This window comes from Cnephaeus nilssonii (assembly GCF_951640355.1).
Source record: "Cnephaeus nilssonii genome assembly, chromosome: 15".
Taxonomy (NCBI): Eukaryota; Metazoa; Chordata; class Mammalia; order Chiroptera; family Vespertilionidae; genus Cnephaeus; species Cnephaeus nilssonii.
In genome coordinates this window covers 57,574,175-57,586,909 of record NC_137086.1, presented here as the reverse complement: position 1 = coordinate 57,586,909, position 12,735 = coordinate 57,574,175, and the positions used below count along the sequence as shown (strand labels likewise).

General features: G+C 44.0%; 1 protein-coding gene across 1 annotated transcript; it reads left to right on the top strand.

The window, feature by feature from the left end:
- The first annotated feature begins 5,311 nt into the window (after positions 1-5,311).
- On the top strand, positions 5,312-12,735 carry LOC307111511 (uncharacterized protein). Its single transcript, XM_079791492.1, has 3 exons — positions 5,312-5,565; positions 8,556-8,679; positions 9,973-12,735. The coding sequence occupies exons 2-3, from the start codon at positions 8,559-8,561 to the stop codon at positions 11,289-11,291; spliced, it is 1,440 nt and encodes a 479-aa protein (XP_079647618.1). The 5' UTR covers positions 5,312-5,565; positions 8,556-8,558; the 3' UTR covers positions 11,292-12,735.

Below are 12,735 nucleotides of genomic sequence, written 5' to 3'. Positions count from 1 at the left end.
CTTATCTTTGACACCTTCAACCAGTACAGAGGTTAGTAAAGACATATGAACCATCTCAGATCTCCAGCACCAAGCCACTCTTAACACTGAAGACCTCCACAGTAGTAATGAGATTTCCCAGGAATGTTTCGATGGGAAAAGTCATGTGAGGGGGGTGAATGTGAAAATGCTGCCAGCCTCAACCAGAAAGTTGTTCAACATCAAGGTGTCTGCTCTGGAGCAGTGAGTTATGAGTGTAGCAAATGTGGAAAATTTTCAGAGAAACGTTTAACTTCATTCAACAGAAGAGAGTTCACATTGGAGAAAAGCCCTATGAATGTGCTGTTTGTGGGAAGTTCTTTGCAAATAAGTTTAACCTCCTTTGACATCACAGAGTTCATATCAGAGAATCCCTATGAGTGTACTGATTGTGGAATGTTCTTTAGATATAAGTTTAATCTCTTTTAACACCACAGAGTTCATACCGGAGAAAAACCGAATAAATGCAGTGATTGTGGGAAATCATTAAGGCAAATCTCTTCTTTCACTCATCAACAGAGAATTCACCCTGGAGAAAAGCCATATGAGTGAAGTCATTGTGGGAAGGCCTTCCAACAAAGGTCTACCTTCACTAAACACCACAGAATTCACACTGGAGATAAGCCACATAGTTGTATTGATTGTGGTTAGTCCTTCAGTCAAAGGTTTACCTTCACTCAACACTAGAGTGTTCACATGGATAAATAACCTTATGAGTTTAGTGAATGTGGGAAATCTTTTACTCGCAATGAACTCCTAAACCACAAGAGAGTTCACACTGCATAAAATACATATGAGTGTAGTGATTGTGGGAAGTCCTTCAGCCAAAGGTCTAAGCTCACTGAACACCACAGAGGTCACAATCATGAAAGACCTCATGAGTGTAGTGAATGTGGTAAACCTTTTATCTGCGAACCTAGCCTTGTTAGACAATTAAGAGTTCAAACTGGAGAAAAGCTTTAAATGCTCAGGGAATGTTTTATCTTTCTCATTCATAATAACAAAACTTAATGTGAGTCTTTCATATACATTTAACTGAATATAAACCCCTCTTATTGCAACATGCGCTATGCTAGATTGCTCACAACTTCCAGGTACAAGTGAGGTTTGAAGGAGCTAACCTGCCTAGACCTACCACCAGATTGATGGCACTGAGATTATGTGTGGCTGAAGCAATTTCACCTCTACCACCTGGCTCACCTGAAGAATGTGCATCACTAACAACCCCTTTGTGCTCAGGGAAAATGTATTCTGTGTTCTCACTTATACTTGAGGATTATGAAAACTCTGATCTCTGAGAAAGGACCTTAATTCCTTTCTCTGACTAGAAAATGGACCTGACCCCAGGTTCACTCAGAACACCCATCCTCAGCTAAGAAGTGCTACCTCTTTCAGGGACATTGTGGTTTTCACATTATGCTGTGATGATTGTTTCAGGTTTTAACTTAACAACCTGCAAACCACATGCTGTAGTCTGCTCTGGTTTATGATCTTTTAGTAAAGATGTTTTTGCTATTTTACCTTTAATATTTTTGGCTCTTCACTGCCTGGGATAATTCTAAAGCACAGTTGTAATCTGTTGGCATGTAAAAGTGTACATATATTGTGGGTCCCTCAAATGTTCTGTGCTTCATAAGGGACAGTATGATGACAGAAAAATAACTCTTTGTCCAATATTGGCTTATTTTACATTGCTGCCCAAGACCTTGAATAAAGACTTCATGCTTTGTGGTTCCAATTTTCAGCCTGTTGCCTCAATTACTGGTGATGTCAATGGTCACCCAGAAGAAGAGGCCTTTGTTGTGCTTCTGTGAACAACATGAATTATAGACTCTGTTAACATGTCTTATATAAGTATCAGCAATATTGAGGGGAATTTCTCTCCAGGCATTGCAATGGAGCCATGTGCCACAAATGTACAATATTTCACAGGCTGTTGTCATTTGTTGTAAGACTCTGATGATTAAGTGGAACCAAAATTGGGATAGAAACACTGTATTAATAGTGAGTGGGAAAGACTGAAGTGAAGGAGATGAAAAGTGCCTCTCTGTATGTTATGATTCAAGGCCTGTGGCTTGTGTGATCTTCGTGTACAGGCATTCTCAGGACCTCCATAACTGTTTCCTGTAGCTGAAGTAATTGACATAGAAAAATAAAATGGTTTTGTGGATTCCTTTGGGCTCTCTAGGGTGTTCACCTCAAGGTTGTTGTCCAACAGGCAAGAACTCAAAGCTAGTGGAAAGATAATTCTGTAATCAGTTCCATTCCTGTTGATTCCAATGGCAATAGTCTTCACTGCTTGCCAATATTTGCTGCCACTGTGGCAAGGCTGTTCCTCATAAGAAATGAAGAAAGAAATGTAGAGTCCATATAGGGTTGACATTAATTTTCTAACAACACAGGGATATCTAGATGTTTAGTTGGAACCACTTTTTAAAGCTCTATTTAGATACTAGAGGCCTGATGCATTTGTTGGGGTTTACTTTCACCCAATCAGTCCACACATGTGAACACCAGAACAGTCCAGGGACCCCCATGGTGAACCAGTAGCCAGGGTTCTCATGAGGGCAGAGCACACAGTGATGGAGAGAATAGGAGGAGAGGTGTCCGTGCTGTCAGTGTGGTGGGTTGGGAATGGGGGCTGAGCTGCACAATCACCCACAGAGGATGATGACATCTGTGTTCCCTGGGGCTGAATCCAAAGGGGCCTGGAGTAGCTCTGGGCCTGGACATGCCCCCTGTGGTCTCTGCACCTTCCAGCCAGGGGCTGAGACTGGGCTGTTCCAGATTCAGGTAGTTGAGGAGTCCAGATTCCTCTTGGGAGTCAAGGATGGGTGCCCCAGTGGCAGCTGGGCATGTGTATGGGCAGGAGAAAAAGCAGGGCCGTTGCTAGGGAGAGATGGTGGGGGGAGGGGGTTATGTGTGTGTTGCTGGGGCCCTCTTTAGTCAAGGTTCAGCCTGGTGGCCACTCTGTTCTTTGGGGCCATGCTTGATGAGAAATGGAGCAAAAGTTGTTGCAGGTGTTCCCAGGGTGTCATGATCTGGGCGCCAGCATGTGCTCCAGGAAAACTGGTGACCCAGGCAGGTGCACCCAATCCACTGTAATAAAGTGGTCCGGCCATTGATCTGCCCGGGGAGGGGGAAGAACTCTCTCTGCAGAGGCCGATTCTCTTTCTGCCCACCAGGAGGGGTTGCTGACTGCTGAGCCAGGAGGTCCTCTCCTGGGTGGCAAGGGTCTTGAATTTTAACCACTGAAGGAGGTTGCATAAATTTATAGCTCTTGTGAGAGAAAATGCCCCGGTCCTTCCTTAATGGTTAAAAATCCACTCTGTTGCTCTGAGACGGGGCTTCTGCTTACATGCCCACCTCTGACTCTTTCTTGCCTTTACCTGGGATGTCCCCACTAATGCTGTGGCATGGCCTGTTCTTGTCAGGGGTTGGCAGAGAGGAGCCTGAAGCAAGGCTCTGGGGAGGGTTTGGTTTCTGTGTCTACCTGAGAGGAGCCTGGCCAGGGCTCTTCTGTCTCCAGCCAGAGGTCTCTCAAGGATACTCTTCCCATGGCCCAGGTATCTGTCCCACTGTAGTCCCCGGATGCTTTGGGCTCACAAATAAGTTCATTTTGGGAAAGTCCTGTGTCTGGCCAGCACACACACACACCCCTGAGCAACACTGGTATAATGTGAGTCTCTGTTTTAGTATTTCTTGGTATAATTTTCCACTTTGATTTATTTAAAAATAAAGGCCCCTTTCCCTAGCCAGTCATGGAGGTACCATGGATTCTCAAAAAAATGGCACTGCGTTTTTTTTTCAATGGCGAGAACATTCTTCAACATAAGGCTTTCCAGAAGGCCTGTTTGGTCTCAAGATGATAGCACATTGGGGGGATGCATTGTGGCTGATGTCCCCCCTCCCTATGTCTGGCCTTGGCAGAGCAGACCCCTGCTCCCGTAGTGAGGTGAAGGACCCAGGACTCTGGGGGACAGTCTGTAGTGTGTGTTTGATGGAGCAGAGAGGTTTGGGGACTTGGATAGTGTCGGAGTGGGGGTTTCCTGACAGCACATGGGGCAGGGTTCTAGAGTGGGTGTATTTAGGGTAAGGTGACCAGATTCTTTCCAAAAATAGGGACTTTTTTAAAACGCCGTGGGACGCGGGACAAATTGTTAAAAATCGGGACTGTCCCGCCAAAAGCGCGACGATATGGTCACCTTAATTTAGGGAAGCATGTAGGGATGAAAACTTGAATCAGGCTGGATGGAAGGCAGCAGTTAAGGGTGGGCACCATCTGTAAGGAACGAAGGGGTGGGCACTGTTGACCCTGAATGTTCCAAACTCCCCACCCCCTATTCTAAGCTGCAGGAGGCAGCAGAGTCTAACATTAGAAGCCAAAACTCTGTTATTAGAGACACATGGGTTTGCCTTCCAGCCCTGCCTTTTATTAACTCTAGAATCAGGCAATTTACCTTGAGTCTCTGAGCCTGTATTTCTTCTCTATAAAATAGATGGTTAAACCATCTCAGGTTGTGGAGATTAAATGATATAATAATGCATGTAAAGCACTGAACACAGGGCCTGGCACATGTAGTAAACGTTCAGTAACAGCTAGCTCCATAGCTTCACAATGTGTACTGATGACAAACTAACAATGTACAAAATGTGAACTTGTTGGCCTTTGTATCCTTTCAAATTTTGTTCTTAAATGATTAGGATAGGATTAAGTATATTCTATCATAGTCTGCTTTTTCTCTTAATAATGTGATGTTTTATGTTAAAAATAAAAATGCTGATAGCTGGAGTGGCTCAGTTTGATTACAAGTCAGGTTTCCTGTCTCAATGCCCAGTGGGTGGGTGGGTGGCGTACAGGAGGCAGCTGACCCATATTTCTCTCTCTCCCTCTCATTTTCTCTGTCTCAAAAAGTCAAATAAAAGAATATATATATATCCCCATTTAAATTTGTAGTCTTCAAGGAATAATTAAAATACTTTTCACCTCAGCGAGGACTCCAAGCTTCACAGAATCTGAAATAATATCTCAAAACAAGAAATCTGTTGCAGACAACACTTCCCAGAAACCTGTGACCATCCCCCAAAACCTAAAGTTGTCATTTCCCAACACCACTCAGGCCCATCAGTGAGTGACTGGCATCCTAATGCCACTTGTAGGGTCCGAAAAACTACATTACCCAAAGGGCAATGCGCCTAATGATGGCTGGGTTTAGCCAATGAAAGCCCAGGGCCAGCGCATTATTGGTTTGGGAGTGACTTCCTGCGTCTTTCTCCTGGTGGTCATTTTGAACTCTTTGTTCTGTTAACATAGTGAGAGGCTCTGGCGCTCAGAGTACCAATTAGGACTAGGCACCAGGAGCAGTGTTCCCGCTGTGCAGTGGTGTGTCTGAGGCTTGATTAGCTGCAACAGGCGGGATTGAGGCCTCCGCGCCTCCCAGATTCCGTTTTGCTTACAGACTTCAACTCAGCCTCACCTATTTAGCCTTCATCCTTGGGTCCAGGCGTCTGTCAGGTCCTGCCGCCCAGGTTGCAGCGTCCAGAACCGTGAGTCTCGTGTGGGTGACGTGCAGTGTGACGGGTTGAAAGAGGGTGACATGCCGCAATGCCACTGTGTAAGGTTTGGGTTGGTGTGGCTGAGCTGGGAGGATTCGGGAATCCTGGGCCTGTTTTGTGTCTAAAGGCAACAGAGAAGATGAGGCGAAGTTTTGCCAGAGAAGTTTTAGTTTCATTTTCAGGAAACTGGGGGGCACGGAGCCATCAATGGCTGTGAACAAAGAGGGACATTGTCTGAGGTAGGGTTCTAAAGGTTTCCCAAAACTGCTCAGAGGAAGAACACACTAGAAGAGAGAGGATACCTGTTGGGGACAGGAAGGAGAAGTCCTTTTGTAGATAACAAACTTGGCAAGCATGTGCACTGAGGCCTGATGTAATACAGTCATCTCTAGATCACCTGACCCCAAGGCTGGGAAGGGGTACTGGGCGGCCAAGCCCATGGATCCTGGCGGTGTTTGCCAAGCTCTCAATAGCCCTTTATCTTTCTATAGATTCCTGAAAATGCACAGTCACTTACAGGTACAGGTTTGTGGATGGAGGAAGCCTTTGGATTATGGATTAGTGTTTTAGGTGTGGCCACCTGGATTTCTAATTTTGAGGTTGAGAGATAGAGGTAAGAGTCAGGAATGATGGGAGGTTTGGGATTTAGCAGCTTGAGAAATGGAAGCATCATCAAGTGAGATGGATAAATTTATAGGTAGATTATTGTCCTTTGGGGATATAATAACTCTGGGGTTTGTTTGTTTGTTTGGCCTTTAGGGTATAACATACTTCAGAGGGTAGTTCACGAGAGTCTGGAACTCTGAAGAGCAATTCAGAATGAAAAGTTCTTAAAAAGATAGTGGGCCCGAGTGGAGCTATAGATCACCTTTTTCTAAAAAAAAAATATGTTCTTACTGAATTTAGAGATAGAGAGGAAGGTAGAGAGAGAGAGACAGAAAAACACCAATGAGCAAGATCCAACGATTGGTTGCCTCCTGCAGGCCCCCTACTAGAAATTAAGCAGGAATACTGGGCAAGTGACCTGACCAGGGCTCAATCCAGCTAGTGACCTCTCAGTGAATGGGTTGATGCTCAACCAACTGAGCCACACCAACCTGGGCTTTAGATCACTTTAAAATGGGGAATCATTCCCTAGCTGGTTTGCTCAATGGATAGAGTGTCGGCCTGTGGACTAAAGGGTCCTGGATATGATTCCAGTCAAGGGCACATGCCAAGTTGCAATCTCAATCCCCAGTAGGGGGCGTGCAGAAGACAGCTGATCAATGATACTTTCTTATTATTGATGTTTCTCTCTCTCCCTCTCTCTTCCTCTCTTAAATCAATGTAAATATATTTTTTAAAATAAATAAATAAAATGAGGAATTATTCAGGATGATAATGGTAGCTCAGGAAGGCGAGTGTCACCCTGAGGACTGGGTTTTCTGCTGGGTTTCCTGTTTGTGCGAGTTGGGTGTCACAGCATATCATAGGGACAGAAGTAGTCAACTTTACATGGTGGAGGAGATATTCTCATTTGGCTGTGACTAAAACCCCCAAAAGGTGCATCATTGCCAGATGAATTGGAGGCCGAAAAGTAATTCAGAGATGAGCCTGGGGCTGATGCATATTTACTTCTTAAACACTCACCAGGATTTTGTTATGACCCTTGGAATGGCCTGAGGTGTTGCGGTCAGTCTGATGGATTAGCTTAGGAACACTAGTGGTCAACTGTGAGACTCACTGGGAGTCATCAGACTAGAATTTGGGTGACAGTTAAGTGGGGAGATAAATGCTGTCACTAGTGAAGGGACATCAACTGTAGCACCAGTGGAGGTGAGTTCTAGATATCTGAGATCTGAGGTAGTTCTTAACAGGTGAGATTGAAGGAAAAAACAATCGAGGACAGCCTTTTTAACAGTACTCAAGGATGCTTCCATAAATGTAGACTATCAAGAGTCAGGGTAGCACTTCATCCTGTTAGAACAGTTTTAAAATTCACTGGCACCCATGCTGAGTACTGAGTAAGAGAACAAGGAGACAACTATGGGGGCTGTTTCTGTGGGAATGCAGGTGTGAGAGACGTATGATAGAAAGAGTGATGTGAATTTGCAGATGGAATGTGAATTCATGGATGCAGGGATCTGACATTGACATAAGAGAATGAATTGTGTATCCATTTTTGGTGTTGTCTGGATGCCATAACATGGGGAATTTTAGGGTCATTTCTGTAAAGAGGGGATGTTGTGCTACATGCCAGATTCAGAGCTTAGATGCCATACATGTGCCTACATGCCATTTGTTGTAGAGAGTTGACATGGTGATCAACAGGAATGAGATAGCCTACATCAGTGACACCTGGCTTGAAAATCTCCACTGGCATGGAGAAGGGAAGGGTAAGACAGTAATATATTACAGAAGTGATGAGTTAGAATTTTGGAAAATAATCTGATTAGAAAACAACCTGTCATCCTCATGGCATATTTGTGATACTTTTGAATTTGTCCTTCTGGGAATGAAGCTGTAGGAGAGACGTGGGGTTCAAATAATTATATGCAGCAGTTACTACGAAGTGATGGCCTTAGCCCCCTGAATTAGGGTGGGAAGGTTGAAATGCGATGCCATGTTTTTTGGTGCCTTGGAGATAAAATCTGGGGGACTACAGAAGTACTGCCGCCCAAAACCAGTGTCAAATCACTCACATTACCTTTATGGCCAACATCTCTCCCAACGTATGTTCGTGAAACCCACTGTATTGATGAGAGGCAGTGTGGCCTACATGTCAGGCTTAGAGCTCAGGTATCATCAGTGTGTTCATCTGCCCTTATTGTTGGTGGAAGGCACAGTATCAGTAGGAATATAAGGAGAGAGTGATTTTGATGGGACCTAGGCTTGGTATCTTCTTTGATGAGGGATTAGAGGGAGCAGACAGATGAGGAGTATGACGAACGTAAAATCCTAGGAGAGATGCTAATCATGGACTGAACTGTCCCCATTAACAGGATATGAACTTTGAGGACCTGGCCATTGCCTTCTCTCAGGAGGAGTGGAGGCTTCTTGATGAGGATCAGAGACTTCTGTACTGTGAAGAGATGCTGGAAGTTTTTGCACTTCTATCATCTGTAGGTAAGACCTTCACATCTCTCCTAGTGTCCTAAAGTAATGTCCTCTCTTCCTTTATTCTCCTTGTAGCTTTCTGTCTTCCACAGCCAGACCATGAGTTCTGCTAATTTCCCCCACTGTATTGTCAAATGTGCTCTGGATGCCAGCGCTGAGCTGTGTGGAGAGCCCTGAGCAATGCACTCTATGAACATTCCTAACACAAATTTCTCAGAAAGTGGAGGAAAAGTCTGGGAGTCAGTAGTCTTAGAGGCAGCTTAAAGGTTTCCACCTGTTCTTCTCTCTGAGAGGGTGACTATGTCTAGATCCATGGCTTCCATTTCTACCTCCTTCCTCTAGCTAAAATTTCTTTGTGACTGTGCCAGGTTATGTTTTTCACTTACATGAACCATGTCTGTTCTTGTAAGACCCTCCTTCAATTTTTGTTTGTATTATTCCCTTTCCTGAATACTATTGGCAAACCAAATAGCTCTGGGCCAGTGCAGGCTGCTCACCTCTGTTGTCTTTCATTAATACTCAGAATATTTACCTTTATGTACTTGTACAGTAGAAGGTACAGGGAGAACCCTGATTTGTTCCACAGGGTGAACCTGCAAGATGTTCTCAGAGGAAGCCTGGTTCTGTTGAGTGCCAGCTGGGGGAAGGTATGACATAAGGGCTGTGTACAGATGATAATCTGGAACCTGCTCATTTCCAGCAGTCTTTAAGTGAAAGTGCCATTGGCAACACCTCATTTCTACCCTTTTTTTTTTTTGCTATAATGACATTTTGCTGACTTGTCATTTCATCTATGGCTTGCTGGCTTTGACTAACTGCATCTTTGTGGTCTTTTTGCATCACCTGATCCTCTGCACTGCTCTCTCTGCAGTATTCTCAGACATTGACCTGCACATGTGTTATGAGGTGCACATACATGCTTTAGTGTTCCTCAAACACCAGTTACACATTTGTAGAATTTTACTTGGAATGAAACATAACCAACCTCCTACACAGCTTGCCCATATAACCAGCTGACAAGCCATACTGAGCACGGTTAGCGGAAGAAGGAGCTGGAGATCCTGCTTCTCTTCCATGTGGTGCTTTCCATCCTGGCATCACATTTCACATGAGATCTTCCTTGTTTTGTGATATTCGGAGGCCCAGAGTTTCACAGCAGCTTCCTATTAATCCTTCCAACGTGTCTCTTATTTTTAGACAATTGCATGGAACCAACATATTATGTGTAACACACTTTTGGAATGTTACTTTCCCCTGTCACTACAGTCAACATTCAGTTCCTCACCATTTCTTTGTTTTCAGGTTGTTGGCATAAAATGGATGAGGAGAAGATGCCTCCTGAGCAGAGTGTATCTGTAAGAGGAGAGCCACAGGTCAGGTCTTCTAAGACAGCTCCAGCAGCCCAGAAGACCTGTCTGTGTAAGTGGTGTTTCTCAGTTTTAAAACATATTTTGCACCTGACAGAGTTACAAGCAGCATACTGTGAGCAGAAAGCCTTCTTCAGTGACACATCTGTGAAAGACTTATTTTTCAGTGCAAACTGTCATCAGCAGCAGAGAGATGCCAGTGGAGAGAAGCCCTGGGAAGAAGATATGGACAGAGCCTCATTTGTATCCAGGTGCAGCTTCTATTTAACATGGGTGCCTTCAACCAGTACAGAGGTTGGCAAAGACTTACCAGCCATCTCAGATATTCCCCAACACCAGGCCACTGTTAGCACTGAGGAGCCACACAGTAGCAATGATATTTCCCATGAATTTCTCGATGGAAAAAGTCATCATCAGTGTGTTGAATGTGAAAAAGCTGCCAACATCTACCAGAAGGTTGTTCAGCATTTGGGTGTCTGCTCTGGAGAAGTGAATTATGAGTGTAACAAATGTGGGCAAGGTTTTAGACAAATGTTTAACCTCATTCAACATAAGGGAGTTCACAATGGACAAAAGCCCTATGAGTGTAGTGAATGTTGGAAGTTCTTCAGAAATAAGTCTAACCTCATTCAGCACCAAAGAGTTCACACTGGAGAAAAGCCATATGAGTGTAGTGACTGTGGGAAGATCTTCAGCCAAAGTTCTACGCTCAGTCAACACAAAAGAGTTCACACTGGAGAAAAGTCTTATGAGTGTACTTACTGTGGAAAGGCCTTCCGTGAAAAGTCTCACCTCATTAAACACTACAAAGTTCACACTGGGGAAAAGCCCTATGAGTGTACTTACTGTGGAAAAGCCTTCCGTGAAAGGTCTCATCTTATTAAACACTGCAGAGTTCACACTGGAGAAAAACCCTATGAGTGTAGTGCCTGTGGGAAGTCCTTTCGTCAAAGATCTACCCTCACTAAACACCACAGAGTTCACACTGGAGAAAAGCCCTATGTGTGTAGTGACTGTGGAAAGTCCTTCCGTCAAAGATCTACCCTCACTAAACACCTCAGAGTTCACACTGGAGAAAAGCCCTATGAGTGTAGCGACTGTAGGAAGTCCTTCAATCAAAGGTCTCACCTCATTAAACACTGCCGAGTTCACACTAGAGAAAAGCCCTATGAGTGTAGTGAATGTGGGAAATCTTTTAGCCACAAACCTAGCATAGTTAGACACCTGAGAGTCCATTCTGGAGAAAGGCCTTAAATGTGCAAGGAGTGTTTTATTATTGTCACTCAGAATAGCAGTACTGAAAGAGACTCTTTGACACCCATTTACCAACATAAATCTCTTTTAATGGAAAATACTCTCTGCTAGGTTCCTCATAATTTTTAGGTGCAAGTGAGGCTTTAAGGAGCTGGATTGCACTTGCTAACCTGCCCAGGCCTACTACCCAATTGATGTCACTGTGAGTACTTGTGGCTGAAGTGATTTCACCTCTACCACGTGGCTCACCTGAACAGTGTGCATCAGTGAAAACCCCTGTTTGCTCAGGGAAAATCAATTATGTCTTATTACTTCTACTTGATGAAATTATGAAAACTTCTATTTCTTGGCAGGATCTTCATTCCATTCTCTGACTAGGGAATTGACCAGACCCAGAGTTCATCCAGAACACCCAACCTCAGCTAGCAAATGCTAGCTCTTTCAGAGACATTGTGGTTCTCACATCATGCTGTGATGAATTGTTTCAGGTTCTAATTCACCAACTTGCAAACTGCTTGCTGTATACTTGTCTGGTTTATGATCCTTTCACAAAGGTGTTTTTTCTTTTGTAACTTAAATTTTATGGTTCTGTTCACTCCCTGGGATGATTTGAAAGCACAATTGTAAACACAGAGCATGTAAAGGTGAACAGATATGGGGATCCCAAACTTTCTGTCCTTTGGAAGGCACAACATGATGGCAGAAAATCACTTGGTCCAATATTGGCTTATTCTGCATTGCTGCCCATGGCCTTGAAAGAAAGACTGCATGACTTTGTGGTTCTAAGTTGTAGTCTGGTACCTCGATTGTTGGGGAGGTCAGTGGTCATCCAGAAGAGAAGGCCTTTGCTGTGCTTCTGTGAACAATGTGAATTAAATTATCTGTGCACAGTATGTATTACGTAAGGGGAAGTCCTCCATGTACTGCAAAGGAGCCGTGTAGGAAATTTCATAGGCTGGTGTCATTTGTTATAAGACTCTGAAGTGAAACTAATATTGGTACAGAAACTATTTTCATAGTGATGGGAGAGACTGTAATAAATGAGATGAAAAAATGCCTCTTCTGAATGCAAATCCACAAATGATCCAGGGCCTGTGGCTTGTGTGATCTTTGTGTAAAGACATTCTCAGGACCTCCATAACTTTCCTGTAGCTGAAGTCATTGACAGAGAAAATGATCCAACGGTTTTGTAGATTCCCCTGGCCTCTGTAGGGTGTTCACCTCAAGGTTTTCTCAGCAGGCAAGAACTCAAAGCAAGAAAAAAGAGAGTCCTGTAATCAGTCCCAGGATGTGTCTTTTGTGACCAGTCAGCATTCCTGTTGATTCTGAAAGCAATAGTCTTCACTGCTTGCCAGTATTTGCTGCCACTGAGGCAAGGCTGTTCCTCACAGGAAATGAGAACTGACATGCAACAAAGTGCACTTTTCTAATGGGCACTATTTGG

Coding starts and splice junctions, on each gene's coding strand:
- LOC307111511 (XM_079791492.1), top strand. CDS start 8,559: ATGAACTTTGAGGACCTGGCCATTGCCTTCTCTCAGGAGGAGTGGAGG. Junction 8,680..9,972: donor TGCACTTCTATCATCTGTAG/GTAAGACCTTCA, acceptor CTTTGTTTTCAG/GTTGTTGGCATAAAATGGAT.